The sequence below is a fragment of the Merops nubicus genome, unplaced genomic scaffold (assembly GCF_000691845.1).
Source record: "Merops nubicus isolate BGI_N331 unplaced genomic scaffold, ASM69184v1 scaffold2375, whole genome shotgun sequence".
Classification (NCBI taxonomy): Eukaryota; Metazoa; Chordata; class Aves; order Coraciiformes; family Meropidae; genus Merops; species Merops nubicus.
In genome coordinates this window covers 15,009-42,988 of record NW_008608769.1, presented here as the reverse complement: position 1 = coordinate 42,988, position 27,980 = coordinate 15,009, and the positions used below count along the sequence as shown (strand labels likewise).

General features: G+C 38.5%; 1 protein-coding gene across 3 annotated transcripts in view; it reads right to left on the bottom strand.

The window, feature by feature from the left end:
- The window catches only part of MAEA (macrophage erythroblast attacher), a 35,140-nt gene extending 8,417 nt beyond the window's left edge, over positions 1–26,723 (bottom strand). Inside the window, exons 1-4 of one of the 3 annotated variants that reach the window (XM_008940338.1) lie at positions 26,545–26,723; positions 22,811–23,014; positions 6,892–7,014; positions 3,894–3,970 (exon numbers count right to left, since the gene is read on the bottom strand). In XM_008940338.1, coding sequence (XP_008938586.1) covers positions 3,894–3,970; positions 6,892–7,014; positions 22,811–23,014; positions 26,545–26,652 — 512 coding nt within the window. In that variant the 5' untranslated portion in view covers positions 26,653–26,723. The remainder of the gene's footprint in view (positions 1–3,893; positions 3,971–6,891; positions 7,015–22,810; positions 23,015–26,544) is intronic. The other 2 variants (XM_008940339.1, XM_008940340.1) reach the window with 2 other exon arrangements.
- Positions 26,724–27,980: the final 1,257 nt, after the last annotated feature.

Genomic DNA, 27,980 nt, shown 5'->3' with positions numbered 1-27,980 from the left:
TGCTGAACAGGTTACCCAGAGAGGCTGTGAATGCCCCCATGACTGGAGATGTTCAAAACTAGACTGGATGGGGCTTTGAGCAATCTCATCTAGTGGAAGGTGTCCCTGCTCGTGGCAGAGAGGGCTGGAAAGACATGATTGTTAGGGTCCCTTCCAACCTACAAAGCTACATGCTAATGTCTGAACTTCATTCTTGGAGAGCCAACACACAAAGTCAAATAAAGCAAGATATCCTTTAAAAGCAAAGCAAGTTTGTTAATTCATAGCACTCAGAAGTGTTTTTTAAACTGGGAAGCAAGAAACAGGGAATGCCCAACATGTAAATAACACCTTATTTGCCCTCATGCCATTACTGACCCCATCCCTTTTCATTCAGCTGTTCCCACCTCTGTACAGCTGTGACACTCCTGGCAGCATGTATGAACCTTACAATGCTTACTCACAATGGTTCTCACCATTAGCACACACTAGTCAGTACAGCCACAGCAGGGGACTAAATTTTAAAATTTTTCTAATCACGACCAGTAAGCCATCACTGAAACCACCAATGGAATTCTTGTGACAGATCAAAGTAATAGATAGAAAATTGTTCTTCAAATCCAGGAATGATTCTGTAAACCCTGTGGGGGAAAAGTCCATTGTGTGATGTTTGAAATCACCCTTCCTCTAGCCCACACAGGTACCACTGACATTCTGTGCTCAGCAAATCCAAAAAGGAAAAGATATTTAAGACTTGCAAGGTTTACAGTTTACTGCCCTAAGGGTACATGAAGTTGTTCTACAGAAGATGTGTGTCTATCTACACATGCCTGAACACAAGAAGGAAAATATTGATCAGGAAGTAGCAGCAACACAAGCATAAGGTGTTATCAAGAACAGACTTGTTCCTTCTGCCCAGTCTCTTACCAATGCCTGAGTGCCTGTATCTCAGACACCATGGTTACTAGCAAGATTTATATACAAGTGCTCCAAAGCTTCATTATTTTATACACCTCTTCAACACCACCCCATAATACAAATAAAGGAACAAACTGTTTATTCACCCTTGTAGGAGAGTTTACTAAAGTGAACAGATTGTAGCACTTTCTCCTCACTTTGCACATCATCAGCTATTTTTATTTACTCCTTTTGTCCTTGATATCCCAAGAACAAGAAGTGCACAAGGTGTTTTGTTAAGCTTTTAGCTAATAACTCTGTGTATCTCTGGCATCCCATAAGAGCAAAGTAGCAGAACATTGTCATGATTTCCTAAAATGAAGTTAGTGGGAGCCTCAAGTGTGAATTAGTGTCATGAGTTATTCATTGTTACTGTAAAGGGTATGAGCTTTACCAAAAAACCTAAGGAGACTGTGGGAGTTAAAGGCTAATGATACTCAAAAAAAAATATTTGGATGTACTTAAGCTTGAGATTTACTCTTAGTATTTACAAAGTAGTTTAAGTTCTTGAAACTTGCAGTTTTCATACTACTCTGACAAACTACCTTAGAGGAAGGCCCATTTGTACTCATGTTCTATAAAGCTACAGAAATTCCAACACTTATTTAATAACATGCATAATTTTAAAGCTCACATCGATTTTAACCTAAAAGCAACATGTCACTTTAGAGGTTCTCAGCAGGCAGTGAGCAAAGCTTTCAAACTTATTTAAACACCAGCTGCGTTTCAACAAAATGTCATTTCTCCGAGTTCCACTCGTACAGGAAACTACTTGGTAAACAGCCTCTTTCTTTGCTTTCTGATGGATGCCTGACCTATTTATTGCACCACGGACACAATACTGAAAGAATCCTGCTGCAGGCACTTAACAGAAGCAAGCTAATAAAAACACAAGTTGCAACAGTTTGCTAGAAGCAATGAGGTTTATGCTCCACCTTTCCAAAATAGATTGCCACCTTGCATATTTATTTCATTTCAAAACAAAGTAGAAAGAAATAGTGAAAGCTAACATTTTTAAGCCACGTTAAAGGAAAGCATCGAGATGTTGAACCATGAATATAGAAAATGAGCAAAACTCACCCTGTTAGAGGAGTGAATTTAGAGAAGGACTTTTGTAGCTCCTTTTCATTTCAGAAGTTATGAAGTTAAAGAAGCATTGTTATGACTGGTAAGTTATAATTTGAGTGTAAAAAAACATACATCAATCCTCAATTTGATAGGTATATGGAATATCCACTCTCTACTCCTACCAACATTAAGTAGGGATGCCTATTTGCAATGTAGATGGGAGCTGTAAGTTTAAAACCTCAGAGGCAATGACAGTACAAGTTATTCCACACCAAGAGTGCCAGGTCCTCTCGAGGGTTGACAACTTGCAAATTTTACCAGTTCTGGTGTGGGAAAGGGATCAGAGGGAAACAAATATCCAGTAACAACAATAAAATACAGAATGACCTTATCTACTTTTCCCAGTTCTCAGTCTCTCTCTATTTCAGCTCTATGCCCGTCCTCTGGTTTCTAAGCTACATAAGGAAGCTGTAGCTCAAATAAAATAGTTTTTAGAGCATGGACTAGTCATTGTTAAGATGCATGACTGAACATTTGGCAAAGAAGCAAACTTAGCAGAGAATAAAGCTAAAAGCACAAAGGCACAGTATTCATTAGATATAAAGAGTACTATAGCCTTTAGAGGACACATAATGTAGAGTTTCTACATCTAAAATTTGTGAATGTGCTGGAACACTCAGTCTATACTTAGGTTATGATACTTGATGAGTTTTCTATAGATCTGTGCTCCTCTGACCACAAAGCAGCTTTGCCCCAAGTAAAAGCCTCCTGCTGGTTTCAGTTTCTGGAGTACCTTGTATGGTTCTCAAGGCAGTATGACTTGCCAATTCCATCATCTCTCCCCAGGTTTAAACACTTTTACAAAAGACAACCTGCTGTGAGTTCCTCTCTCCCTTCTCCAGGTGTAAGCTCCACTAGCTCTATCATCTGCATCATATACTTCGGGGTACTAGCAAGATCACTGCTTATCAGAATTACCATGAAATTTCATAGTCCCAGTATCAAAACTCTACTCATTTCAGCAGAACTGGTTTCCTGTGTTATCCTGGAACATTATCCCAATGCCTTAAGTCAGGACCACTAACCTAAAAGCATAAATTGCTTCCTATGATGATATTTATAAGCATTGCCCAAAGGCTGTCTAGTGGTGGATGTCAGGTAGTGATAAGGTCTGACTCTAGTCCTGTTACTGAGTCACACCATCTTGGGTGCTGCTATTTTCTTCACAAAGTAGTCCCTACTGAACTAGTTCGAAAGAGGTGAATGGATTTTGAGTTGGTTTCTTGATTTGGGGCCAGGGGAAGGGAATGGGAGGGTAATGTTACATAGCTTTTATTCCCACAATACAACTCCAAATTATGTATTCAAGACAAAAGGTGAACCTGGCCCAAAGCATGACTTGTAGAAGAGAGTTTACTGAAGGTAGTAAAGCAGAAGAGAATTCAGTCAAAATTGAGATGTTAAGCTTTAGATACTAAAATGTTAATGAAAGGCACATTTTTTTTTGTGATTAAAATTGCTATGAGTTCCTACAAGAAGCTAACTGTACCCCTTGGTAATTAGTTAAGAGTATGTTCATCACATTGTGTGCCACTAGAAAACATTACTGTTTTATAAAACAGAGTAATTTTCTAAACCTTTACTTTAAAACCAATGCAGATGCAGAGTTTCAGCGACCTCACTGAATTTTAAAAAGGTACACTCTGTGGAAGGACACCTTGCCTTAAAAAAATTCAACCTCAGCTTAAACCCAAAGACTGATGACAACACTGGCAAGATCCTTCAGAGCAGCAGTGGGGCTTCTGGGTGTTGCAATAACAGTCACATGTTTCTAATGAAGCATGATATCATCTTGTTAAAATAATGTGGTGAGCACCATGATTTCATACCTCACAGCATCCAGTCTCTTGTTCTGTCGAATCAGTTCAATGAACTCCTGAATCCTTAGGCTGAACTCCAGGCAGCTCTGAGATTAAAGACAAGACAGGGTCTTAGACTGTGCCAAAACAGCACTGAACATGCTGTGCAGTGCAATGTATGCACAACAAAAAGTGTCCATAACATGCTACCTTGTTTGCTTGCTTTCAGGTATCCATGCAAAAAATGCTGAACTGCTGACTTGACCAACAAGAGATGAGCAGTTTCCTAAAAGCAAACAAACGCTGCCACCTTCCCTTGCCTCCTTCAGAACTTCAGTATTTAGCAGGGCTAAACTTCTTCCTAGTTACTGAAAGCATCATTACCCAAGATGCAAGTGAGAGTAACAGGTGGTTTCTTTGTACTTTCTTACAACTTAAAGTAGTAAATTCAACAGAAGTGTGGGCCTATATGATAATTTAGACAAGAGGTCTACTCGAAAGATTGCAAGGAAGAAACAAGTCTTTGAACACTATTTTCTAAATCTCCAATATCAACAAAAAAAAAAAGCACAGAATTGAAGTTGCTTCAATCCCCTCCTTCCTTTTCTTCAAATTTCTACCTACTCTTCTTAAACAGCTAAAAGCCACGCTGGAAACAAGTCTCAAACAAGAAAACCAAATGGCATTTACCTGTTTTTGGAAAAAGGTAAAACTTGAAGCCTAATGGACATGACAATGTCCCTTTAAATCAAATTCCATCACCAGCTCATAAAAATCTATAAAAAACCTTTGAATATGTGGAATCAAAAAGAAAGTTTCTACCACATAAAACAAGTCACTATGCTTCTTTATGGGACACAGTTCAGTTTTACTACCTTAAGGGAACAACAAAAAAACAAAGTCCTCTGAATCTTGAACTGTGTTCCTTGAGCTACCCTGCTCCGTTTGGCAAGCTTTTTTTCTTCCCCCAAGTTTCTAAAGAATAGTTGCCTTTTGTTTATTGTCCATCAGCACAGTAATATCAATATTCCCCAGTGACTTCAGGAGCAATTTGAGCAACTCCAAATTTGTATTGGTTAACTGCCTGGGGCAGCTCAAGCACACACTGCAACAATTGCTTATTTGAAGATTTGAAATTTAAGTCATATGAACATAAAAATGATGCATCCTGTCATATGTTAAAATATAGTTGCTTAAGGAAAAGAAAATGCATTTTCTAACTATGCATTTTTCTGTACCTGAGCCCATGTTTAGTAGAGAATAAAAATGTCTTCTCTACTTTATTTGAAATTTTCAAATAGGGCTATTTTAAGTTAATCTGTTATGCAAATCTACACAAAACCCTCATTTAGAATTTTAGCTAAGTTCATTTCTACCAAAAAAAATCATGCTTTTTAATTGTTAATGATACTAAATCCTAGGACTTAGTGCCTTGTTAAAATGTTTCAACAGCAAAATCCCATATCTCAAAACAATCTTCAACTGGTTTTATGAATCTTCAAATAAACTGCAAGCCAACCACTCTAGGGGTTCTGCAGAGAAGTGTCACCAGAAGAAAGGAGTCCCTGACAATCAGGTGATGGACACATTTCAACTTAGTATACCACCAAACAATTCCACAGCAGCTATTTGCAGGAGTTTAGGTAGCTCACGTCTGTAAAGACTACAGGACTTTGCTTTCCCAGGCCCAGAGACAGTCTAAGTTTTAGATTAGGCTGGCACTAAGGTACTGGCTGGGATTTTAGCACATTAACATTGATGTGTAGCTAAGCAACCAGAAACAGAAGAAATGTTTGTGTTTCAAAAAGAAGCATAGTGATTTCCTTTCTTCCAACTCTGATCTCTCACAGCCTTAGCATTAGTTTGGTTCATTAAAAAAAGCAGGGCTTGCAGAAATACATTATTTTTTTTTTGTGGTAGTCTTCCAAAAAAAGGGATGGGGAAGATTTTTCTTTGTTTGTCAGAGATAGGTGATGTAAGGGTAAGGTGTCCGTATTTCATTTCTTGTATTACTTAACTTATTAAAATTACACAATGGGGAATTTTTAGCAGTGTAATTATATAGAAGTGTTTATATACCAATACCATACTTCAATGGTTTCTACAACAAGATCACTTTCTTTAGAGCAATCACTAGCTGAGTTTTTCATTCCATCTTTTGTTCATTCTCATTCTGGTGCCCCTGAGTGACAGAGAACATCACTCTCTGCTGATCACTAAGTGTACTTAAGCATTTTTGGTTAGTGAAAGTGCTTAGATGAAAAAAAATAAGAGAAACATCTTTGAAGGAGGCAGGGATTTTGGTTAATATCAGTTAAAATCAAATTTCTTCAAGCCCCATAAAAAAATACAGCATGTTTTGAAATGCAGAATTTGAGAGACAAGAAAACTTAAACCAACTGCATAGGAACAAGCATACAGCATGTTCAAGTCATGGTAGTCAATGGCTAGAGAAACACTGTTTATTACTTGATTAGGCTCAGACTTTATTTTTGAAAAAACACTTCAACAGTAGTTTCTCACAGAAAGTTAGTTCTTTACTCAAGTTTTATTTTCTTATATACAACACTTAAAAATACCAAGACAAAAATCCATATGAGATGTCTCTCAGTGTTAACCCTGAGGACATAAGTTCACTAATTAACCTTACTCTTAAGATACCTTCATATAAAAAATGAGTTATACTCTAAACAGGATGCAAAAAGTTATAAATGGAAGTTCAGATGCTTCTAGACATAACACACTTCTGCATTTAGCTGCTTGTAAATCGCACTAAACCCAACTGGACATTTTATTTGAGCATAATTGGAGACAACACTTGCATCCTAAGATGACCCATCACACGTTTGTGAGAGCTAATTTAGCTCCAGCTACCCACACCTTATTCAAAGGGTAGCTTTTGTACTTACTGTCCTTTTATGCAAAGCTTTATTCAAGACCTATAATTTCAACCAATCTGACAGCATCAAATAGCCAAGTAGTTTAAAAAACAGTTTAAGCAAAACACGAACACTTTACATTTTCCTACCTTCATTTTTCTGAGCCTGGATTTGTTATCGTGGCACCAAGCCAAGCAAGTCATAGTCTCTTGTCTTTCCAATGACTCTTCCACTTCTTTAGCAGTCAAAAACATCTCAATATTTACCAAATCCTTTAAAAACAAAAAGGAAAGCGGGTCTTGATAAATTGTACTGATAACATCACACAGCAATCCACTCTTCAACAGAACTGGAATAGAGATACAGAAGACTGTTCTCAAAAGCTCTGGCTTCTAGGATAGTACTTTCCAAAAAGACACTACAGTACATTTTAAAGACTATTTCCATTCACTGAGATGTTGTGATAGTGAGAGAATGACAATATATGCATCTTACACAATAGAACTAGAGAAAAAAAAGTAATAATCAAACCTAGGAGCTTTGTATAGTAAGCGACCAGATCCCAAGATCACTTCAGTGCAGTTCACACTCCCAGAAGTACCTGGTTCCCTTAAAGCCTGCCTTACCACATCAATTGGACCATGACAACGTCATAACATTTGCTAAAGTGAGCAAGAACTACATAAGTGAGGAGAATCTAAATCCACTTTTCCTAGCCATCTCTAACTATTGAGTTTCAAGCGAAGCCCTACAGTGGTCTGTGGTCTCCAACATATTTTCTCTCACTTAGTTAATGCTGTGAGCTCCAGACCTTCAACTGCTTACAGTAGTTATGCCTACAACATCTGACACTGACATGATAAAGTTACTGTATTAAAAAAGTAAGGCAACAGGGGGCCATAAGATACTTCAAGTTTTATCACAAGCAGATGCCTCTGAAGAAAAAGCCATCTCCTACCAAATTTGCCTGGGGCAAGCCTGTAATATGCCCATGCTACTTTACAGTTACCAACAGCTTCACACATTCATACCAATCAAGGCAAAATATGACTGAATCTGATTTAAGATCCAGTAGGGCATCAATGAGGTTTTTTCCTCATACATTTCTGCTGAAAAGATGACATGTGTAGATATTCCCAAACAATATGGATTGGGGTCCACTCTCAACTGGCACCCACAGAAGTTATTTCAGAGCTGCATAAATACATTACTTTTACAGTTCACACTTTGCTGAAGAAAATACAGTGGGAAATCATGATTCAGCACGCAAACAGAAACCTGGTACTAAAGTATTTGATTAATATGCACTCTAATTTTGAACAAGTTCATTTTTATGCAAACTATACAGCAAAATACTGAAAATCATACAACTGAAATGCTGAATATCACGAATATTACAGTAGCTCTAGTGAACAAAACCACACTGAGGAATAAATGGCAATTTCAGCTGTTAGAACAGCTGAACATACTCTCTTAGAATTTCTGCCTCCCTGAGACAAAGATATAAAAAAATAAAATCAGATATACCACATTCATATCTTGTAGTTATAAGGAAAAACAGGCTAATGAAATGCAAGAAGTCTGATAGTACTGGAAAAATGGACCCGATAATGTTAGGTTTGTCAGAATGGTTATTCACAACACTGAACAGGCCACATGAAGTGCAGCACAAGTTGCAGCTTTTACTAAAGCTCTCTCTTATGACCTGAATATGAGTTTAAAAACAAAATATGAAGGACAGCTGACATGCAACTACTCTTTACAGATCGTATGACCACAGCAACAAACCATTAAATCCAGGTAAGTCAGACTGAGATCAGATCTAAAGTAGTTACAAATTTATCGAAGAAAATTAAGATCTGACTTTCACCAATTTCTAACCCTTCAAGAACAACAACAGAATTTTAGCAACAAGTTGGCAAATGGACTGAAAGAATGCCAACCTTTTAAACAAAATGATTATTTTTTGAAAGTTTCTGTACAAGCACATGAGAGCAATCTTCCTTTTCATTAGTCCAAAGTTTGATTATATTCTCAGTTGGAAAAAGAGCTGCATTACTCCCCTGTGCATGATAAGGTGACCACAAAAAACCCTCTTACAGATGAGTTACACTGGCAGAAGCAATTCAACATGTAATATATCCATATTCATTATCTTGCTTGCATATTTCCCATATAGCTGCTGAAGGGAAAGAGGATTCAATTTGAGTTAAAAGTAACATCACCATACATCTCCTCAAGCTTATTTGAGCTATGTGTCCTCTTAATGAACAGCAGTTGCTTTTACATCAAATTAAAACAAAAGCATTTGCTCCTACATTAAAAAAAATGACTGCATATGCTAGGCAGACAACAAATCATTGGTTTCATCTCATTTGGTAGCTTTCTATAATTTAAGCTTCATGACATATACAAAATTTTTAAAGAAGAACAAGGGCAGCATTTGTTTAAAGTCAGTGAGCTGGTGAGAGAATCCCAACTATATGCATTTATTAATCTGGTGTTAGTATATCAACCTTCTACTAGCAGCAAAAGATTGTAGTTGCTGCAGAGAAACACTCTTAAATAAAAAGAATTCCTACATTCCTTTTGCAAATTTAAACTAAAAAAAGGTTCTGTTTGGTACAGAAATGCTAATTAGATCCGTGGTTGCCAAAAGAAGTCAAAGCTTGGCAGCTGTCTCTTAAATAGACAGTATGTATCCAAAAAGCAGGAGAACATTTTTAATTAAGAGTTTCTTTCAGAACTAACAATCACATTTAAATTGCATCAATAAATGGGATTTTCTCCTCTGCTGACTAGATAAAAAGGGGACAATAGAAAGAAGCATTAAGAAATCCATTTTTGGAAAGAAATAGCTTTTGCATTTGATACAAAGTAGTTAGAAGTCTTAATCACACAAAGTGAGAGAAGAAAAATACTAAGATACAATTAGGCAATAAACCTTTAAGAAACTTACACATGCTCATGTCACCCTATTTTCTTTTTTTAAGTCTCATCACGCTTTATCTTCCTTTTTCAGTGGTGCCTACTCTTGAAGCTTCTCCATGGTGCATTTGATTAGCCAGGAGTAAGTAACAGAAGAGTACCACGATTATTTGGCTTTACCAAAACCAGCGCAGCTCTTCTGTAGAGGCCAGTACTGGAGAAGTACCTGTCTGCTCCACCTTGTACAGACTGGAACCCGTTAACAGCATTGGTAGCTGTGAAAAGTATCTCATGTTCAAGTCAGAAAAATCCCCATTAACACCCCCATCCTGAGTGGCTTTTCTGAAGGTGTTCTGCAATTCAGAGCAACAAAGGCTGTACATCATACAGAAAAAGTGTCTCAGTTCCCCAAACAGCATTAAGATTTAATATGCTGTTAAGAAAAGAGTCTCTTATGCAGTTTGTTTACATGTAAAATAGAGTGAATGTAAATACACAGTTTTAGAGAAATACTGTCACTGGTTTTGCAGGTGGAGAAAAAGCTGAAGCAAGAAATCTGTTGCTGCACACTCCCCCTCCAACTGACACAGCATTCAACACCACGGCAAATGTTTTCTGACTTGTAGATAAATTAAAAAGCAATTATAAAATCTTTAATTGCCATCTTTTGCAACACTGTCAAGTGTTCGTTTCACACTTTCCAGCAACTGCAATACTTCATGCTGCACAAGCACAGGAGAACCCTTCACTGCACACAGATTATTTCTGTATTGTGACCAGACCATAACTCTTGGTGCAGACTTCCCAGCCTCTTGTGCATCACCAGGATGGTTTTTCCTGTATTACCTCACCTTAACTTGCTTACAAATGCAGAATACCTCAACGGGTAAGGCAATGGATTAACACAGAACTTTCACTTAGGCTTCTACAATTGTACTGAAAAAGTTTCAAACTGCTCAGGAAGGAGAACCCTGCAAACATTACTGACTGCTATCTAAACACTAAAGAGGAAGAAATACAGCTTAAGCATATTTAGTACAAGCAACAGAAGTACCACCTAGATTTTATAATTTCTCCGTAAAAAAACGGAAGCAACCAACACCCAATATGGAAGTGAACTACCTTCCCTTCTATTCAGCAGTCACCAACCAGGTATCAGAGGGGTAACTATTCAAGCACTGGATGAACTCTATCATAAAAGGACTATTTAATTCCATCACAAAGGTGCAAACTTTAGAGAAAAACATTTATTACTAGAGAAAAAAGTACACAAAGGCTGAAGACAAGTGAAATTGGATAGACTTATTTAAACAAAGAATGTATCTATCCATCACCCCGTGTGATCTGATTTACATATATATAGCTTTCAAAACATCACTGTTTCTTTTTAAGCTCCAAGTGCCTCAAGGGAGGGAGGTTACCACATAATTCTGCACAGGACTCCAATTAAGGTATAAAATACTATGAAGAATGAGGATTCCTTTAGGAGGATTACTACTACATCTAGCTCTTATGCTAGCCAGGACTGTATATATCTCTGTATGGCATTTCCATTTTATGAGATGGGTTCTTCATAAGAACAGCCCAAGCATGTATATGCATGTCCCCTCCTTTGAACAACTCTGGGACTCTAGTCACTGTGAGCAGCAGCTGAATGGTGCCAAATTCTCAAGAGTTCTCACTCCTTGCTACGTTGCTCTCTTTGGCAGTGTCTTTTTTTCCCCAGGAGAGACAGCACCTGCCCTACACTGGAGGGAAAGGTAGCAGCAAAGATGTACTAGTCATTAGTCAACACTGGAAGGATCTGCTGAAGTTCTTCCTCCACAGAAAGTGCATTCAGAACAAAGCTTAGTTACAGCACAGACCTGCATGAAGCCAGGGTCCATGAGTTCTACAAGTCACAGGATAATGGCTTTGTAATGAAAAATAATCACTTACTTTAAACACTAGTTTCAGACATCAAAACTCAGGAAAAAGAAAATGGGCCCAGCATTTAATGAATTCACATAGTTGTGCTACAAAAGGAAGAAAGTGATTCACAAAAACACTGAAGTTATATGAAAAATAGCTGTGAAATAATAAGGTACATAGAAAGTCAGTAGGGTAAGTTTTTAACTGGTGCTGGATATTTTAGCTTGACATGAATTTCAAGTTAAACACAGCTATGTCTATTAGAAAGCTGGGAACCAAGTGAGAAATTGGCAACCCCGTATTAAAGTACAGGCTACCTTTAATTCAAGCCTAAACAAAGTCTGGAACTTTAAGGCCCTACACAATTAAAAGAATTCAGTAGTGAACTGGAAACAAGTAGTAGGAGTTCCACACTTACAAGAATTAAGTAAATATAAAAAAACCAGCAGAGTCTTGCTAAAAATAATGCATGTCTGTCAAACTTGTTTGCCTTTCTTCTTTGGCAGGGGCTTGTGCAACCACTGATAATACACTCAGCTATTTTCACAGAATTATTTTATTCCAAAAGACCTCAAGCAAGCTTTACTCACTCCACTACAAATTAACCACATCTCAGTCATCAAAGTAAGATAAAGTTCAACAGTGACTCCACCCAAGAGATTTGGTTTTGTCACATACCCAAAGTGGCTTCTTCAGACATAGGAACTAAAGAGTGTCCCTGGGATGTCTTTAGAAATCTGCCTTTCTATTTAGGCATCACATACGCAGAAGTTTTCATACAACTTTTTTTCCTTAATAAGTGAAACATTTTGCACTGTAACAACACCTCAAACTAAATTTTTTTTTTTCCTTAAATTACAATCATGCATTAGTTCCACAGCTGTAATTTAAAGACAGCAATATGTGGATTAGTATGAGAGAAGAATTTGTTTCACAACAGGTAAAAATTTCAACTTCACTACAAACAGTTTTTAAAGAGTCTATAAAGACTTTTGTCTCCAAGAAAGACAAAATTGGTTAGCTCATTCCCAAATGCAAAACCCAGACTCTTTAATACTGTTTCATATCTCAATGCATGGCTCTAACTTCACCAAGAAAGTGGCTCATATTTCAGCACCAGATACAACAAAATAGCAACTCTGCATTTGATTTAAGCCAAAAAATGGCTTACAAAGAAAAAAAGTATCATTTCTCTAGCAGCAATATAGCTTTTGCTCAAAACCTATGTAGTGTTCAATGAGGGTTTTAATTTATGTAACATGTTTTAAAATTTGGAGCAGTCAGGTCAAGTCATTCCTCTCCATCGGTCTCCACTCTGCACAAATTGAAGTACTTTTATTTTATGACATCTCCAGTCACAAGCCTGGAAAGCTGTCAGAAGAAATACATGACAAAATCCCTTATAATTCACATGAACATTTATGTATTAAAATGAAAACCAGAATACTTCACATGAAACATGAATCTTTAACAAGGCTCAGAACCAAACAGAAATGAGTTCTAAAACATGCAGTACTTGACATTTTCAAGTCCCCCATGAGCTATCCTCAAAACAAGACATTTCATCAAAAAAGAAGAGCTAGGTTTAAGACAAAAAAAACCTAAAAAAGGTAGCATTTTGTAAAGAAGAAAGCTTCCTTGGTGGAAAAGAAGTCTTGAAACAGGTTACATATAAAATATGTTATCCAAATTATTAATATACTGCTTATGTATTTTCTTTGAACATGTAAATTGTTTATTTTTAATTACTTACCAGCATTAATAGGAAACTGAAAATAAGCCAATATGCCTCAAGCTATCAGTGGCTTACTGCCAAGAGTATGCACTAGTGAGTTTAATAAGATTGACAATCTATCTATACATAGCACATGTATAAGAGAACTACCCTCATATTAAAAAAGGCTTTGCTGATGCACTTCAGCATTCAATAGTATGGTAAGCACTCAAACTACTTGTATATTAAATACAATAAACACTTAGACCACTCTATTATAAACAGCTTTCAAAACTGAAAAGAGCTGTGTTAGGCTTTCGATGACTGCTCACACACTGACCCACACCCCCTCAAGCTGCAGCATAACCTTCAATAGAACTTAGCTGTACAGAACTGAAACAGAAACACAAGAACGAACAAACAAAAAGGTCAAATTAGCCTTCTAGATTAATTTGGTAAAATTTCCTCTCTGATGAATACACAGCAAACCCAGAGATCAACTAGATGCCATGATTATTGTTACAAACTCAGGAAGAAGGGAGACATAAGGAGGTACAAGGTAGCCAAACAGGACCACCTGAGGAAGAAGAAAGAAGCCACCTATATCCACAGTGGGGAAAAGAGTGATAAAGGAGGCGCTGGCAGGAGCAGGGAGACTGCAACCCACCACAGCAACACTGCCTACTTCAAAACGTGTGCAGAAAGAAACGAGGTGCAGGTGAAGAGTGGAACAGTGCCATAGGCTTTGACTGCAGTAACATGAATCAAGCCCAGCACCCAATTCCCCTGCCCCTGTACAAGGGGAGGAATAAAACGCTGCTGGTTACAACAGTTCTTTTAAAATCAATGCAAAGTATATATAAGCTGCACTGAGATGAAGGGAAACAAATTAGTAAGAAAACAATAGCATCAGTGGTGGCAATACAGCAGCATCAGTTACTGAAGATCAGTTAAAATATGCACAAATCAACATCAAGAGGCCTCCTTACTCTCTGCTCAGAGAGAACAACCCATTGTCTGAAGTTCATTAAGTTACTATTAAGTGTTACAATACTACACACTAACAGGATTACAGAGAAAATAAAGTAATTGATGGAATGTCCTACTCAAAAGACAGCTGCAGAGCTAGTTAGAAAAAAGGCAAAGGCAGCCAAACCACAGCTTCACCAACACAAGAGCCACAGAAGTTTTTTGTCTACAAAGTAAACACAGTATCCCATGCTATACACAGCTGAGCTTTCACATGAGGGCATCTCCATGACCTCTGGATAGCACAGACCTTTTAATCTTACCTGGCTATTTTTGAAATACTTACAGTGTAAGTAACTTACTGTGACTGATTACCTGTCAGAAGATTGTCTTTTCCTAGTTCTAGTAATTAAAGCATGTTCCAACCTTGTGCTTGATTTCAAACTTGAATTTTTCTGACTTCTGATTCCACACAGTTTCCTCTCTAAGCCTTTCTGCACTAGACTATAAAATTCCTTGGTAAATAATTTTTGCTCACATACCTAGCAAAAGCACCTATCCCCTTACATAGTCCAGTCATCTCCAATTTCTCTAACAGCTTTCCTAAGGTATCATCACTAAAACTATACATATGCTGGTACTGACTGCTCCAGAGCCAAATCACGAGAAACGTTTTGTTTGCCTATTTTGCTCCTGCACATAAGCCAATCTGGAAGAGTCTCACAGTTGCAGCTAGCACTTAGGCTGGTTATTAGCAAGCTGTTTTCCCCAATGCATCCTCTACTCCTGTCTCAGCAAGTTTTGTAGCTCAGCAAATAGCTGCACCTTGTCCAGCAGTACATTATACTGTGCTAAGCACAGTAATAAATGACTATGATATAGTAGTGTAACAAAGGCTCTGAAGCTTAAGATGCATCATTGGGCAACAAAAAAAAAAAAAAAATGCTGTAAGGTCTCTGGTCTCAGCTCTACCCTGGCCATTTTCTGTTGTAGCTTCTTCTAGTAGAGCAAAGACAACTAATCCTTTGCCAGTTGAGTGTGAGCCCTGCAGCTTTTGTCCAAGCAGGATCAGTCTGTATCAGCAGCTACACAGTCACAAAACCCCCACTTCTGTCATCTGGTATAGTAGTAAGAAAAAGTGTTGAAATAACATTTACACTTTGAAGGACTATCTGGCAGTAAGAATAAGGAAAATCCCACAGGCATAACAGAAACCAAACCTCTTCTCAACTGAGGCAATCTACAGGTGATAACACCATTCCCTCTTGAGACAATATCAGTTGAATCTTTCTTGAATCACTAGCCTTCCAAACTTCTGTAATCAATTAGCCCTGTTATGATACACTATAGGTAACCTATTTTCCTTAAAAGGACTAAAAAAATTGACATTAAACAACACAGTACAGTTCATGTTGTTGGCTTTTGAAGTGTCAAATGATTTGCAATGAAAAAGTTTTGTTATTCTGCAACCATCTTGAATATTTCACATCTACATAATTCTAATTCCCCAAAGATGCTTGAGACAAACTGCAGATGTAAAGCTCTTCAGGAATTACAACACTTTGAAATTCAGATGAACACACCCAGACATACATTATACCTATCTAGTGAAAGCTGCTGTGCCTATGCTAAGAACAGCCAAAACACATTTAAAGGAGTTTCTGAGTTGCTCATCTATAGGCCAGTACCTTAGGGTAACTCAAAGCAGGCACAAGGTAACAGCTTGGCTCCTTTAAATAAGTCATGCCAGTTCAGGAGTGCTTTCATACGTAGTTCTCAAACATCTCTAGTGTGGGGACAGCAAGTCATAGGAGAGCGACACGATAAATAGCTCCAGACAAAAGACACCTTTTGCCATTCAGCCCGCATTTAGGACGTCAGCTTGTCTAGGTTCTGCATGACAGTGAAGCAAAGAACACATTCAAGCATCATGCTGAATATTATTTACCTATTTAAAATTGAGGTGTTATGAATATAAACTTGTTTTGATGAATCACGTATTTGTGTTTGCCTACAAGCCATTCTTGGACTACATGTCTTAACAAGGATCCTAAGAGTACAGGGCTATGATTGCAAAGATAAGCACTTACTCAGCTTTTACATTTTACATCATCTGGTTTCCTTCACTGAAACTTGAGTTTCTCTAAACATTCATATGACTGCACTTAAGGACTCAAAGCAACAATGCCAGCTACACAGGCATAAGAAACTGTCAGCCCAGTGGGACAGGCAAAGGCAATCAGCTTCTTAAATATGACACTTCCCTTAAAATCAAGGCAGCTATGGGTTCAATACCATCTGCTCTCCTCTGTCAACAACCAGGAGCTGAGCTCCAGTGAGACCTAACAAACCTCAGCCTATCATGTTTTGATCAGAACAGTACTCCCAGACAGCACTCCTCATGCAATGAGTTAAGACTTAATACTAGTTAACACTTAATGTTGCTCTTGTTCACAACACTTAAATGTGCGAGTCATTTTCAGTCCTTTAACTATGGGGTTGAAAAAAGGACCAATGAAGTAGAGCAGCACAAAGAGATTGGGTACTTGGTTAAAAGGCTTGCAGCTTGACTTGAAGAATTCAATTTCTCATATTGTAAAATAAATAAAAAAGATTTAATAACTTTCCATACGAAAATTAAGATGGAACATCAAAATTGGTTGCAGGTATCTTTTCAAATACTGAGTTAGGCCAATCCATGCAAAATGGCTTCTGAATTATGAAAACTGAAGCTGCATTTATGCAGTAGAAAAGCAGAGGATAATCAGCTTTTTACACTAACTACTATTCCTTTCATTTATACTAATAAAAATTGATTTTTTTCCAAAAAAAGATACTTACTACACCAGTTTGAAAAATAACGTACTTCTGGAAAGGCTTTGCAATATCTGCCCTGTTTTGAGATTCTCCAGGGAATAACCATTACCACAGATTTAGAAGTTCTACTGAAGAAGAAGACCATTGACAACTAAAGATCTGAACTCCCATTTCCAGGAAACTTATCTCTTAGTACTGCTATCAATTGGTTTAAAACTGTTGGAAGTGTCAATAAGCCCTTCTACTACAGGTCAACATTTGGTCATACATCTAGAAAAGATATCTTTTGCAGTCAAGAGAATACTCAATTCTCCCTCCTCAAAAGCCAGGACCACATTGTGGTATTTATGCAAATGGTAGTTAAGTATCTTTGAAGTCTTAGAATCATAGAATCCTTCAGGTTGGAAGAGACCTTTAAGATAATCAAGTCCAACTATCAAGCCAACACTACTAAGTCCTCTGCTAAAACAGATCAGAATCTGTCAGGGTTGGAAGGGACCACAAGGATCACTCAGTTCCAACCCCTCTGCCATGAGCAGGAACACCTCCCACTAGATCAGGCTGCCCAGAGCCTCATCCAGCCTGGCCTTAAAGACCCCCAGGGATGGGGCCTCAACCAACTCCCTGGTGGTCTCACCACTCTCATGGTGAAGAACTTCTTCCTCACATCCAGCCTGAATCTGCCCACTTCCAGCTTTGCCCCATTCCCCCTAGTCCTGTCGTTACTCAATATCCTAAAAAGTCCCCCCCCAGCTTTCATGTAGGCCCCCCTAAGGTACTGGAAGGCCACAAAAAGGTCACCTCAGAGCCTCCTCTTCTCCAGACTGAACAGCCCCAACTCTCTCAGTCATGCACCTACTCACTGATCTAAGAACATTAGTTCACAGAACTTCGACTGGCATGCATAATCTGTGAGGCAAGGTCAAGTTAACTAGTTTTTTTTAAGAGCTACTTCAACTCAAAAGTTCTTACGCCTGTAAACTTGGTGCCACTGCCACCCTACTGGGGTGTAACAGTTCCTCTGACCCTCAGTGATTCATATATTTCCAAATAATTTTCTCCCTTTCCCTGCATACAGTTTAAATTCACACTATTCTTCACAGGAAAAAAAATTGTCACTTGTACTTTTGTACAGTATAAGCCTTAGACAAGGACATAAATACTTTCACTAAAACTAGGCAAAGACAGAAAGAGGATTTATAGCATGTGATAAGAGACTGGCAGCTTTGGAATCTGCCTTTGTTCTCAACCCTAAAGGCAGGCAAAAATCATTATGATTATTACATAATTAAGCAAAGAACATAAGGACACCTTACTATTTTTTTTATTTCCTAGCCTATTAAAAAAAAGAGGCTAGAAAAAGCATGAAATTTAAAAAACAACCAGCCCTAGGAACAGCAAACAAAGCACTACCTATTTAACTTACCTACAAACAGCAATCTGCTTCCTACTGGAACACCACATGCCCCAAAGTAGATTTCCCTACCAACTGATGGCACAGAAATGAAACTGCATTTAACATAGCAGAACTGTTAACAGACAACCCTGCCAGCTAGCTGAATGTGTGAATCTGCAGGTAAAATAAGTTGTTTTTTTTTTTTTTTTATAGTGGTGTTGCACTCCAAGGTCATTGTATCAGGTCTGGCTGAGCTGATTTTCCCATGGCAGCCCTCCTGGTGCAGTGCCTTTGAGTTGGGAGTGAGAAGGGTGTTGGTAACACCCAGGTTGTGACTCCCACTGAGCAGTGCTCCCACAGCACCAAGGCTCTAACATTCCCCCCACAGTGGGATAAGGGGTGCAGGAGCTTGGGGGGAACATAACCAGGACAACTGACCCAAACTGACCAAAGGGATATTCCAGACCATATGATGTCAGCTCAACTATAAAGCTAATATAGGGGTGTGTGCAGCTACTCCTTGGTCTTCCAGAGCAACTGCTATGCATTTGGGAGCCCAGGAAGGGGCCAGACATCACCTGCTGATGGGAAGTAGGGAATAAATCTTTGGGTGTTTTTCTCTCATTGCTTCCACACATGGCTTTGCTTTTCCATTGAACTGCCTTTGTTTTTACCCACAAGGGGTTTTTTGTCTCCACCTTATTTTCCTTTCCCCTTTTGCCCTGTGGAGTAGGGAGAAGAAAGAGGGAGTGTGATAGAGTGGCTTGGTGGGCATCTAGTGCTCAGCCAGGGTTAACCCACCACAGTCCTAAGAGTCAAAATGAGATCATCAAGTTCAACAAGTTGATACCAATGAGCTCTGTCTGTATGCAATAAAAATTTAACCTATAGTTTGTATCTTCAACCCAAATTGGTTTTCACATCATTAGGGAGCCAAAAGACATCAAGAAAAAAAATGCACAATAGAATCCCCACCCCCATCTATTTACTTTGGCACAAACGTGACGTTTCTGTCCTTGGCTGTCAGCTCTTATTTTAACATTACTCACGTTTTGGTTTACTTTCCCAAGCAGCATTACTCTTCTTTAAAGACATACTACACACATTACATCTTTGTAGTTTATTTTTTTGTATTGCTATATAACTTTATGCTTTTTATAGGCTGCACATCAGAAGTCATTCCTAACTTGAGTTAATTCATAACTAATATTAAACTTCCCTATTTTTCCTATCTAGCATTTCTCTTCAGAGCCATTTGCTTCCTAGTTTATAACCACAGCTTTTCAGTGCTTATCTTCCATGGCAAGGATTGAAGACTATCATTCCTATGAAGTTAGTTAATTTAGGAAGCAGACTAGAATTTGTCACAGCCCATCAATAATTATAAAAACTGGAGACTAATGGTACACAGTTGATCTGTGAGCGAACTGTCTGCTCTGTATTACTAGCAAATACATGAATGATTTAATGCTTTTGGTCACTGGAACAGAATGCTTCCTAAACTGTTTCCACCCATGAAGTACCTTAGCAGCTTGGCAGGTCTCAGCACTGAGAAGCCATGCAAGGAACCTAAAACAAGCAGGTTGAGACTTGCTCCCAAGACTGGTCTAATAGCTACTGGAAGATGCTTAATCTAGGATCCACAAGCTATAACTGAAATGGAACGAGCTGTTTTCTTCAGCCTTTTTCAACAGCAGAAAAGGGCACTTCCAGACATTTGGCCTGCAGTCAAGGAAAGAGAATTACAAAATGGTTGAGAGACTTGGACCTCCAGAGGTTGTGTAGTCCCCTTGCTTCAAGCAGGGTCATCTGCAATAAGCTTATACTTAGGACCTCTCCTAGTCCAGTCTGGGTTTGAATATCTCCAAGTACAGGAGACTCCACATCCCAGTGTTTGCTGGGGAGCCCACAGCACTCCAGAAGGGTCTAACTAGTGTTGAGGGGCAGAATTGCCACCCTTCCACTGTTGTGATGCTCATTCCAATACAACCCAGAAGGCTGCTGCGTCATCTTGGCCACAAGAGCACATTGCAGTCAGAGGTGATGCTTGGGGACAAATTGATCAAAACTCCCACTTTTTCATGTTCCTACTTAGGGTATAGTACCTACTCAGTGGTAATAATGTTTCCTTGATATATATAAAAGAAATCAGGTAATAGACACAACCAAGTTCACTGCACAGCAATATGCTTCTGAACCCTGCACTGGTGGAGCCACCTACAAAAATTAGAGTTGAAACTACAGCAAACAGAAAGATTACTTTGGATAAGAAGAATACAATGGTATTCTGTAATCTCTACAGCAGTTACATTATTAAGCATTAGAGAACATTTCAGTGCTCATATCCTTCAGCAAAAAAAGGATCAAAAAGGAACAGAGGTTGTCTTATTAAACCAACAAAAGCACAAATTCCGTATCACAATCAAGGCTCAGTATCTCACCATTGTAAAAGCTGTTCACAATGAGTATCACCACATAGTACAACTGAATACAACTCAGACACTGAGGGACACCTATCCTCATTTAGCCAAGGTGTAAACTTCCATCTTGAGTAAAATGCATAATTTTAGCATACTGGAAGAAACTCTCAGCCTCAACGCATTCAACATTTGTAACTAAGTTCTGTTATTCAAGTTACTTTGAAATTATGCAAATAAAAATACTTAGGCCTGAAGGCAGAAGTTAAATATGCTTATTTAAAGCCATGTTTTTAAGCATAGAAGTTCCTATTGAGCAAACAGACTGAAAAGCTTTAAGACTTGACAAGTACAGCTCCTCATACCACAAGGTTTTGCAATGTATCACGATGGGCACCCATGCTCCTGCCTAAACCAGAGCTGAGCATTACTTCAGCAAGCACAACAGAACCTGCTATAAAAGTGAAAATATTTCCACAGTGCTTTCTCAGCAGACCTGATAGGTACAGTAACATAATGATTCAGCAGCAGATGAGGTCCTGCTCAAGAGGGAACTATCTACCAAAAGTAGAAGAGCTGCTGACCATTCAGTTGCAGTTATCCCAGAATAATTGTCTTGTTTTTTTGATCCACACACAAGTTATCTTTAGTGAAGCACAGCAGCCTCTTCAGTGAATTTCTTCAGGATTATTTCATATTAATAGCTTGTAACCCACTTCTCCTTTCCCTTCCACTCAACCTCTGCTTGCTGTTTCCTTTCTGGTATTTACTGAAATCACTGCTGCTTGAACAGGATCAAGCTGGTAAAGCAGCCAAGGAGTAACAGAGGCAAGTGACATGTTCACTGTCCAAGACAAAGAACAGGTACATACGCCATAATGTGACACCACTAATGAAAATCTCTTCCTCACAACCAGCTCAGAGAGATGTGTTAAACTACGTCACCCAAGGAAGGCAAAGTACATGAATCACATAATACAACTAAACTCTTAACATCCTTGAAGGAGAAAGATTTTAGCCAGAATAACTGCATACCTTGTAGAATCAGGAGTATTAAAAGAACTTAAGACTAAAGAATTACTGAGGATAAAATAGCAAATGATACTTCAAATTAGTGAAACATGATTTATAAACAAGCAGCAAATTCTTAAAAAAATCTGTTTTAATGTCCTTGTGGCTGTCAGAGGACCACCGAGTGGATTCACTGTTCTGCATAAAGAAGCTACACCAAGTTGTGCAAACTCCAAACACTTCTAAGCAATTATGAGATGGAAGAAAAACCAGTTATATAAACAGTGAAAAGGAAAGCAACAACCACAGAATCATAAACAGCAAAAACAATCAAAACAGGAAAAAATTTCCATGGACCACACAAGATACACTGGCTACCAAGACCCCCAAAAATGATATCAAGATTTATTTTCCAAAGTATAAGCCAGCTTTCCTCTGGATGCATTAAATAGTGGGATGATGCAATAGGACAGTTGCTCCTACAATCAGCATATGCCATCCTGCTCAGTCTAGTCACCTACACATATCATGTAAGTGTGGCTAGACAGATGGGAGCTCCACTCCACCAACAGCTTCATCAGCAGCCTAAAGGCATCTAGCAAGAAATTCTCCATGACCTTTGAGAATTATTCTAAGTTTTAATAGGGCAAGGTGTTTATCTGAAAGCATTTAATTTGTGATGAAGTTATGCCTTCAACTTTGACTTACACAAAATGTTAAAACACAATTTATGTCAAGTAAGGAGAACAAACTCAGGCCTAAAAAGATTAACAAATCAACATTAGTAATAAAAGCAACACTAATACACAAAAATAGCTGCTACAGGGTGAAAGCAGCAGCTTCTTATTTGCCAACTTCCTCCTCACTATTGTTTTATTAGTAAACTAGTGCACATTGCTACCAACCTCAATACCACTTTGCCTTGCTAGTTTTACAGCTGTATTGTAGTAGCCACAGCGTAGAAGATGCTCCACCATCATACGGTCCATACGCTTCTTCTTCCACATGTTTGCAGCAGCTGGCTGGTCACTACTGTGCTCCTTCAGGTGCTCAATCCTACGTTTGCAGAGTTTTGCACTTTCATCTTCAGCCTGAATGGATTCAACTGCCTAAAAAGTAAAAATGAACAGGAACAATAAGAGCTATATGCTTGCAATGTGCTTTTAAAGCAAAATACAGGAAGAATTGTTTGCAGGCATTCTTTACATAGTATATAGCTACTCCCAGTAGCATTCCTTTCCTTTAGAAAGACATTTCATATGGTAGTGCATAAGTTTTGGTGTGGCTGGTACAGTTCCAAGATATTCTTGTACAGAAGTAAGTTTTGACTTGTTTGACATCGAGTATCTGCAGTTTTCTGCTTAACATGGAGGTAATCCAAATTCAGCAGCCCATCAGCTGCAGCAGCAACTGCTGTAATAGTCTGCAAAGAGCTTTTGTGAACCTTTACAGTCATCTGGTCCAAACAGTTGAAAATCATGAGTTTCTACCTCTAACCTATGCATGGCTTCCTCCTCAAGCAGCTGTCCTACTGCATTAGTTCTACTGAGGAGTGATGCAGAGTAAACCCACATTACTTCTAATACACTGGAGCCATTCTAATCAGTCATGCAATAATGAAAATTATATAAACATTTGGCCTCTTGGCACCTTTAAAATTCAAGGATCTTAGAGCAGTTTTTCAAAGATTACCAGCTTTGTTAAACTAATATTATTTTACTTACCTCTGCTACTCTGGAAATATGGACCTACTGTTAGGAGCCCTACTTAAGAAAATAAATTTGTTCAGAGGAGGCAGAATGACTTTAAAGAAGAAAAATTACTTTAAAGAAAAATATTAGCACGATCAGTGCAAAACATTCCCCCCAAAACATCACAACTTTTGTTTTAAATTGAAAACACTCAGGTCCCACTTACTTTCCGGATTAGTCACGCTGCAAATTTTACAAGGCAGTTTTTTTACAGACAGTGTGATTCAAAGCAAGCTGACTCAGTGTGCAGCACGTGACAGCTGGGGGTCACGCCAGGCTAAAGGAGAGCAGAAGGCCTGCAGTACTTATATATGCTTGCTAAGGTAAAAGCAAAGCAGAATACAGAAGCTTAGCACCTTTCCCATCTGATATGTCACTAGTGATGCAGTTCCAGGCTGGGTTGTCTTACTTGTGATGACTTTGAACTCGCTGGCTTGCGTTTGAATAACTGCACAGCTACAGCAACAGGGAAGTCCCTGCAGGTTTGCCCCCAAGAACAGACCACTTAAACTGGCTGGCTTTCAGCAGCCCACTCTACACTCCACACTGCCACAACTACCTTCCAGTATGCCAACTACTCAGGCGACAGGATCATCCCAGGGTAGCAGCTCCAGCTCTGGAAGCACAGGCTAGTTCTCATGGCTTTTACCATGCAAGCTCATTTACAGACTTTTTCTGGAAGTACCAATAATTGAAAAGCAAAGTGAAATAAAAACTTGTGCAAGAAGAGCCTATCAAGCATTTGCCCCAGTTAAGCCTGACCCTGATCTGGCCCTTGATACCAAATTCAAGTATTTAAAAACCTAGCTGCAACACAAGATAGTCTTTTATTAAAACTCACATAAACATCTATAGCCTGAGTTATTTTTACTACTGAAGTCCAAGTTCTTTTCATTACTGAATTTAACTTTATTTTGTAGCATACGGTTTGTAGGTCACTATTTTAAGCTATAAACAGTCTTTTCCTACTCAGCAAGCAAACACCAAGCCAAGACTCACTTTCACTTGTTAGATGACTGCAGTATTATCTTATGTGAAGGCAGCCTCCAGTTATTCTGAACACAACTAGAATTCAAGGCAGCCAGGCACAAAGGTTGAGCCCCTTCTCATTCCATGGTTTTCTATTTGGACTTACACAGCTCTTGCTGGTGTTTTGTTTTGGGTTTTCCTTTTTTTTTATCCTTCTAGTGCATTCAGGAAGGCTACAGATCCTTTTCAAAACCCTCTGCAGCAAGTCTATCTGGACTTGCCCTGCCAGACACTAACAGAACTTAAGGGAACAAGCATATTAAATGGGACACTACAGGGAAAACACAAAGGTCTAGGTATCCCCAGGATCTTTTTCAGAACCCAAGAAACCTGCTGTGTTGAAAAGCTCTTTTAAGAGCACCAAAGTGTTAAATAACGGAACACCTAATTCTATCAGGGCCATCTGAGCAGCTCAGATCCTTCTCTAAACACAGGAGGAAAGAGATCCCACATGGGTCCAAAGGCCCTACAGAAAGCAATCATTTTGCTCAGGGCAGAGATCACAGAGAAGACAGTTGGAGTTCAGGGTTTGGAGCAGAAACAAGACCTTTCTATTTCAGAAGACTTTTACTGTTATACAGATTCTCTCTTTTTCCTTTTTTTTCCCTTTCTGAGCAGCTGTAAGAGTCCCCACAGTCCTTCAGGCAGTGAACAACAAATGAGCAGTTACACTGAGCCTTGCACCCAAAACATTCAGCAATGCCTTCAGACACTCCCCCACAGTCAGCAAAGATTTAACAACTAAATAACTTACTCCTCCACATCATTACTATGCACCTACAAGCTGAATCTAACACCTCTTTCAGAAATAGCATTAATTTCTTTCTGTAACAGAAGAAAACAAATCCTTCAAGACTTCTTTAAGTCTCAAAAACAGCAATTAGATTTATGAAGTCTTCTGTAGAACAGCTTTTCAACACCTAGCTAACCTGTTCCAGCAGAAAACCCCAAATCAACATACATGACAATGTTATAGCCATGTTATGAACCTCCAAGGTATTTTGACGCTTCACTTAATACAGGCCCAAGATTTATATCTGTTGGTTATTTCATTTAAATTTTAATGAAATGACTCTGCTACCATTTGTTTCATGTATTTTTGGCGAAGCAGTGCTCTAAAGCCAAGTGACAGAGCTATTTTCATTTTTCTGCAAGATTTCTTTCAAGAAAGTGTTCCGATGAGTACTATTCCCATCCAAAATAAGGAGGGCTTATACTATGTAGTTTATACTTTAACTCATTCTTCTTAGAAATGTGGTGAAGTCAGGAGAGTTTGGCTGTATTTCAGACAAGCTTGAAGCTCAACAGCATGAAGCAGGTTATCCTGATAAACTTTGTATAAAACATTGTTAGCAGTATTCCCTAGGACCCTTCCACTTGCAACTTCACTGTTTATAAAAAACATGTAAGTAACAAAGCTGGGCAACTCACATTTCACTTCTACAAAAAAGCATCAACACCACACAGTTACACTCCCCCCACCCCATGGGGTTAAACATTTTTCTGACCAATCTTTTATGTGTCTTTGCTTCCCAGTAATATTGCAACCACACAAATATTTCCATTTGAGGAGTTGATAAATTTGTTTTGCTATTCCTTTTCTGAGTGCAGAGAAAAGCTTTTCAGGACTATAAATGCATCAATTTTACCTCTCAGAGGTTTGGCATACTTAGTCATGGAACACCAAGTCATATTTTGTAACTGCAGTGAGCAAGATACAGCAAGTTTTGGTGTTTTGCTGTGCGTTCTAAGGCCTTTGCTTACAGCACCAGTAATACCTATATCTTGAAAAGAAACAAGCCAACAGCATTGCAGAAAACCGTGACTACAAGGCAGTCACAAGGCAGAACACCACGTACCTTTCGTTTCAAAACACTGAGTTTTTCAACTACTCCATCCAAGAGACTAACGACCGAATCCACAGCAGGACAACTGCTCAGAGTCTTCTCCAGCTCTGCCACAACCATCGTCACGTGGCTCGTCTCTCGATCAATGTTCTTCTGTGCAGCTCGAAACCGTTTGTTCAGTGTTTCATATGGCACCTAAATAAGAAGTATCAAGTCATTAGAATTCCTCTAAGTCAGTTCCTCTAGAGTTTAAAGAGACTGATGATTTTATCTGATGCCATCAGAAGAACCCTGAGGTCCAGGAGACTAGAGGTCATTAACTCAACTTGCATTTTCATATCAAAGCCTTTATTTAAACCTTCTAAACACTTCAAAGACCACAGGAAAAAGTGACAGAAAATGGAAGCTGGTACATTCCTTCCTGATACCAATTTCACCTGTCCTGCTTCGACTGTAGCAAGAACTGATGGAAACAGTTCAGGGAGAACAGAAAGCAAGACAAATGCACATCTAAAAGAGAAAAGCCATGAGCTAACGACAACTAATAGATTGCCCTGCAAAATGTGGCTTTTTAAGTTAACATTTCTTTAGGACTTCATGAAAGAAGAGAAAGTTACCTTTGAAAAAGCACATATAATGCATATTGGCCACTGAAAAATTTATACCTAGTATGCCAGTGGTTATTCAGGGAATCTAATTCTTTCATACATACTTCTGCCCACGAAGGACTACTTTTTAGTATTAATTCCAGTAGGACTATAATGAATGCTAAGAGAAACTCCATGTAACTTTTAATGAAAAAAAGCTTGCACTGTATGACTAAGGTGGTTAAATTCCTCTAAGGCTCCATTCCCTGGCTTAAGGGCTAACCAGTCTTGAAGGTCTCCTGTCCTACATATCCCACACCTTTATGGGACACGCATACCAAAACTATTTGTGGACATTAAGGACACAAACAAAGCAATATTCTACAGCCTAGTCAAATTTTGGGGTACTTAATGATTTGGGGGAAGCTTAAAGTAAATGTTAAGCTACTCCCATCCTGTTCCTTCTACTATGGCAACATCATAAGCAACACAGACTTGCAAGTTCTATTACTCCATGGAAATAGGAATTTTACAACTAAAACCAGTGTTATACTCTTAATTTGTATCTTATCTTGAAAAAGTCTGAGGTATTTACTTTCAGGTAGTTATGAAAGTCTTGACTTTTCCATTAATCAAAGGCATAATTTAGCTAGCAATCAGATTAGGCATATTGAAGGTAAAACAGGAAACACAAATCAGTGTTCTATTTGATATGTAGCATGTATGTTTGATTACAAACCTTGTAAGTACATCACTTCTCATCAATTCTACCAAGACTGTTCCCATTTTCTTCCTACTAATCATCTGCATGCAAGAAAGTATCCCCCAGGGTCCACTCTCCTTTTGGGCTCTATTAGAGAA